The sequence below is a fragment of the Montipora foliosa genome, chromosome 13 (assembly GCF_036669935.1).
Source record: "Montipora foliosa isolate CH-2021 chromosome 13, ASM3666993v2, whole genome shotgun sequence".
Taxonomy (NCBI): Eukaryota; Metazoa; Cnidaria; class Anthozoa; order Scleractinia; family Acroporidae; genus Montipora; species Montipora foliosa.
In genome coordinates, this window is record NC_090881.1 from 31,040,655 (window position 1) to 31,045,654 (window position 5,000).

General features: G+C 39.7%; 1 protein-coding gene across 1 annotated transcript in view; it reads right to left on the reverse strand.

Moving 5' to 3' along the window:
* LOC137982732 (DNA excision repair protein ERCC-5-like) overlaps positions 1 to 5,000 on the reverse strand; it is a 14,512-nt gene that overhangs the window by 6,100 nt on the left and 3,412 nt on the right. The window contains exons 5-13 of the mRNA XM_068829868.1: positions 4,860 to 4,917; positions 4,532 to 4,666; positions 3,890 to 4,145; positions 1,900 to 2,706; positions 1,543 to 1,817; positions 1,326 to 1,445; positions 787 to 1,000; positions 200 to 268; positions 41 to 116 (exon numbers count right to left, since the gene is read on the reverse strand). Of these exons, the coding sequence (XP_068685969.1) occupies positions 41 to 116; positions 200 to 268; positions 787 to 1,000; positions 1,326 to 1,445; positions 1,543 to 1,817; positions 1,900 to 2,706; positions 3,890 to 4,145; positions 4,532 to 4,666; positions 4,860 to 4,917 (2,010 nt within the window). The remainder of the gene's footprint in view (positions 1 to 40; positions 117 to 199; positions 269 to 786; positions 1,001 to 1,325; positions 1,446 to 1,542; positions 1,818 to 1,899; positions 2,707 to 3,889; positions 4,146 to 4,531; positions 4,667 to 4,859; positions 4,918 to 5,000) is intronic.

Here is a 5,000-nt window from a genome sequence, read left to right on the forward strand (position 1 = left end):
GATTGGAATCACAACGCTTCTCACAAAACTGTTAACCTACTTGAACTTTTTAAGTCCTTCGAGACCTTCGCCAGCAAATTCCTGTAAAATCTCCATAGCACCGACTGGCCCAACCCCTGAAAAAAAAAAAGGAAACATGCACAAAATGATCAATAAAACAAGGACAGTGAAGCAAAACAAAGGAAAGATTTGAACAAACCTTGTATTCCTTCTGTGTAGTCACTTCCAGTTATGAAAGCAATGCAAATAAGATTTAATCGATTGAGTGCTGAAACAAGATGAAATATCGAATACATTTATTAGGATTTTCCAGTGATGATGATGATTAGAAAAGCATTAGTAGTCATCGAATTTAAATAAAATTATACAAAATGTTCTTTCTCACGGAGCTTGAAGATGGTGCACCCCTCATTCACGCAATTCTATGCCTACAGTGCACACATTAAATTTAGATGGCCCAAGATCCCAATTTTCTCTGCAAGAGGAGCTGTGGACCTGTTTTACCGAAGTAGGAACTAAGCTGTAGCTTCATATTTCCTCTTGGTTTTTCTTTGTTTCTGAAATTTGACATCCTTTTCAGTTCCCTTTGAGATGTTAGGCTGATTTAGCAACAGAACGGGAACGTCAATGCCGACGTCGCGCGCAGCAAAACTACCAATGAGAATTTAGAATAGAGAAGAAAAGAGTGGAGTCTATTCTATTCTGAATTCTCATTGGTGTTTTTTCTGCGCGCGCCGTCGCCACTGCCGTTCCCGTTCTGTTGCTAAATCAGCCTACTACACTAACCCAGATTGCGCTGCACTGCATCACTACAATACAACTCGACATGCTTGTTCTGATTAAAGATATTCTTGTAAACTCGTGTGCCGCCAAAGAGGAAAATATCACTGTCATCTGTGATGGAACCTTCTGTCAAGCCCAGCACATCTAATGCGGCACATTGTGCTTCAGCTTCCATTGGGCACACAAGATATGGGACACCAAACAACTGCAGGAGCTCCTAGAGAGATAAAAGGGAGGACTGTTAATAACCTACCAAGCTGAGCACATAAGGAAATAGTTTACTGTTACCCGAGGAGCATATCTGTAAACGTGGTTAGAGAAGTGTATCTAAGATCTGTGAATGTCCGTGCTGCAAACATTTCACGAGGACAAGACTCTGTCAAAATGCTTTTAACTTCTCTTCAAGAAATTCTTCCTGCATTCTTCCAAACAAGTTCCTAATTTTAAGTGTACTATTCTTCAACTTTAATCTTCCCGATAGATCCTAATAATTATTTAATTAATACCAAGTTTCCAAAAAGCTTTTGTTATTTTCTCAGTACCTGGCATTCACTGAACATTTCGTTTGACACTGTGGCTGCCATACGATTCTGTCGCGCCCTTTCTGTTGCTAGGGTCTTCTGTTCACTCTCAATATTCTTCTGAATTTCCTCTAAGCTCTCCTGCAAAGAACATTACGAGCCAATGTCAAAGAATAATACTACAACACAAACGTCGTTGTCCCGTAACAAATTTATCATAAACGCAACATCCACTTACCACTGTCGCTTCTTGCCATTCCACAGGAACACCAGATGGACCAGCCTCTTGTTCATCCACAGCCATACCAATGCCACTCTCTTCTGAAGAAGAGTCTTGGACCTCTACATTTTCCACAACGTTACTTGAGCAAGAATGATCAGTGTTTTGTTCTATCTCATCTGCAGGGGCATCATCTGACAGCACGGTGTCCATGTCAACATCTCGTGAAACAAGTTTGATTTCTGTTGTCGCTTTCACTGAATCCTCATCGCCATCAATCAAAATAGATTCTGCTGGGTGAATGTGAACAATCCTTACAATAGGTTAAAGTTGATAGACTAAGTGTAACTTAACGGAAGGGAACACTACACTCACCTTCGCGTGACCCAATTACATTCTGTACAATTCCACTTTTTCTTGCGGCATCTTTAATAACACTTTTCACAGGCTTAAATGAAGCAGTCATTTCCTCCACAGAGCTTCCTTCAGAGTCACTGTCAATGACACAAACAGTACTTCTTCCATTTTTTTCCATTTTTAACTGATCATCCCCAATAACTGTCACTGTTTCACTGCTTTCTGACACTTCAATATTGTTCTCTTGTTGTTTAACTTCTGAACTAAGACAGGACATGTGTTCACTTTCCCTGCTTACATCACCATCAAGAGTTAAAGTTAAATCAGTTGCTGTTACAGGTTTATTTGAGACCTCCCACATTTTGATCAAGTCTTCGAGCTCCTTTTTTTTGTTCATGATCTGTGTGAGAAGAATTTCGTTCTTATTCCCTTCCTGTGTGGAACTCCTTCCTAATAATATTTGCTCTTGTTGCACCTCTCCCTTTTTTTCTCCATTCAATGATCCAATATTGTCAGCATTTTGAGCATGCGGTTTTACTGCATCACCTTCATCTTTAAACTTGTCATCCACATTTAATACAACTTTATCAGAAGACTCATTCCCCTTGACTGGGGAAAAACTAAAGGCTTTTGTTTCTGTTCGAGGAGTGTGCTGTGAGATATCGGTTTCCTGAACATCCATCAGAGGAGACAATATTTCGGAATCACTGGAGAAATGCTCTGGAATTTCAAAGCTTGGAGGCTTAGTTGGAACTCTCGGTTTAGTTAGGGGATTGGTCCAACTAATTATATGACAGTCTTGCCCTTCATGAAAAAAACCTCCCTCTCCATGAAAATTATTTGAAGATGATTCTGAAAAAAAGGTGCAGGCACTGTATTGTTCAATAACATCTACAATTTATTGGAAAACAGTGCTGGCCAAGACAACAAAGTACATGGTAACTTAACGCTTTAACTCCCAGTGGCCACTTGTAGATTTTACTCTGTTTAGTGCCAGCATAGTTAGTAGAGGGGAATCAGATTATTTTACTCGTCAATGGTGGGGCACTCGAGCCTTAGCTCTTGGGCCTTAAAGGGTTTAAAACACCTAGGTTCACTCAAGAACTGTGAAAGGAAAGGAAAGGAACTTCATTTAAGTGTTTTGTCTTTTAGTGCTAGAGCACTAATCAAAATTAATGTTGGTTTTTGAGAAGAGAGGGAAACCGGAGTACCCAGAGAAAAACCTCTCGGTGCAGAGCAGAGAACCAACAAAGTCAACCCACACCTGGCGCCGAATCTGGGAATCAAACCCAGGCCACATTGGTGGGAGGCAAATGCTCTCACCACTGCGCCATCCCTGCACCCCTATGTCCTCATTAACCCTTTAACTCCCAGTGGCCACTGATTTTACTCAGTGGGGGGAAACCTCGGGCGTTTGAGATGTTAATTGGTTTAGTTACTATCAATAACTTATGAAAGCTCCAGTACTTTACATACAGTTTAGTAATACATGACAAACAAAAACCACACAAAAGAAGACAAAAGAAGCACACATTCGCAAGATTAACTTAAAAAAGAAAAGTCACTACAGGGAGGCCACTTATTTCAGTATTTGTTAAAGTTTCTGTTTTTTATAGCAATTTCTCTTTCACAATGAATGTTAGTTTCACAGGAAAGTGATTAAAACCTCCAGTTTTTGGGTCTCAAGCTTGTTACTAGCTACGTAGATGTAATATCAGGCAATCAGAAGGTAATGATTGAAAGCATTAAAAACTGGTGGATTGTGGTTGATAACTCTGGAGAATTTCAGTGTCATCTTTTAGGATTGTTTTCATATTTGTTGTCATCATCATTTGTTGTAATCCCATTTGAACCCACTCCAACATATTCAGATCCAACAGGAGACAGAGGACCCTCCAAATCTTATGAGCGACAAGGCTTTCTGGCAGCACATTGTTAACTCTATCTCGGCTGCAACCGCATGATGATGATATCAGTGATTCCATACTATTGGCCAGTAAGGCCTTACCTCCTTCAAGCTGGTCTTGGTCTTTGGTTTGGACATTTTCGGTACTCTTTATCAGAATGTAATGAGCTGAATCTTCTGATAAAATTTTTTGTGATTTAACGTCTGTGTTTTCTCCCAATGAATCCTGTGGTACAGCTCCTGCAAGATCACCTGAATTCCTGCTGTTCATTTCTTTACACAGTTCGTCCAAACGTTGATTCATTTTACCTCGCTTAAGAACTCCCTCCAATTGAAAGGATGAAAAGTCACTTGATTGCTATAAAAATAAATGAAAACGTTAGAAGTTCAAATCTAGAAGATGCTTTTAAAGCACAATGTGGAACTGTAAAAAAATAAAAGCTTGAGTTTGTTTAAGGTATTTAGTAAGGGCCTAGACTGTGAGTAGTCTTTAATTTTGGAAATGGGTTGTGGGAGCAGGGGAGATGGGGGGTGGGGGGGGGGGGGGGAAATACATGCGCAAGTGCAAAATTGCAAGGAGACGTGATGCAAGGGAGGAGCAGAAATTTCACTTGTGTGCTTGTGCTTCGCCCACCCCACAATCCAATGCTGAAATTAGAGACTACTCGCAGTCTAGTAAAGGCCACAACTTATTGTTTTCATTCACTTAATTATTAGGTCTAGTGGTTAAACTATTAGTCATACCCTTGGCATATCATTCTTGTGTCTCCATTTTCTTTCCTCTTTTATTTCTTTGATAAGTTCATGCTGTATTTCTGAAGGTAATGACTTGAAATCTTGTGAGTCTATGTTTATTGCTGCTGGGTCCTGGTATGTTTGCTGTTTAAGGAAAAAGTCAAGTGTTGAATGAGAGGGTATAGCCATAGATGCTTTAACACCTCACAAAACAAAATATGAGCAAGCTGACAGGGAAAAGTAGCCTTGAAATAGTCTTAGAAGCTGTGGGTTTGGGTTGAGGTACTTCTAGTTTTTTGTTACATTGAAAGCCAAAATGCAACTGTAATGGGTTTACCTCTAACTGTTGGCTACGAAACTGATCCAGTATTGAAATTTCATCCTCTTCTGTAAAGCTATGCAAGATAAAAATAAAAGTGAATCTGACAATTCACAATGTTATTCATAGTCAACTGTGAAAATTGACAATACCATTGTT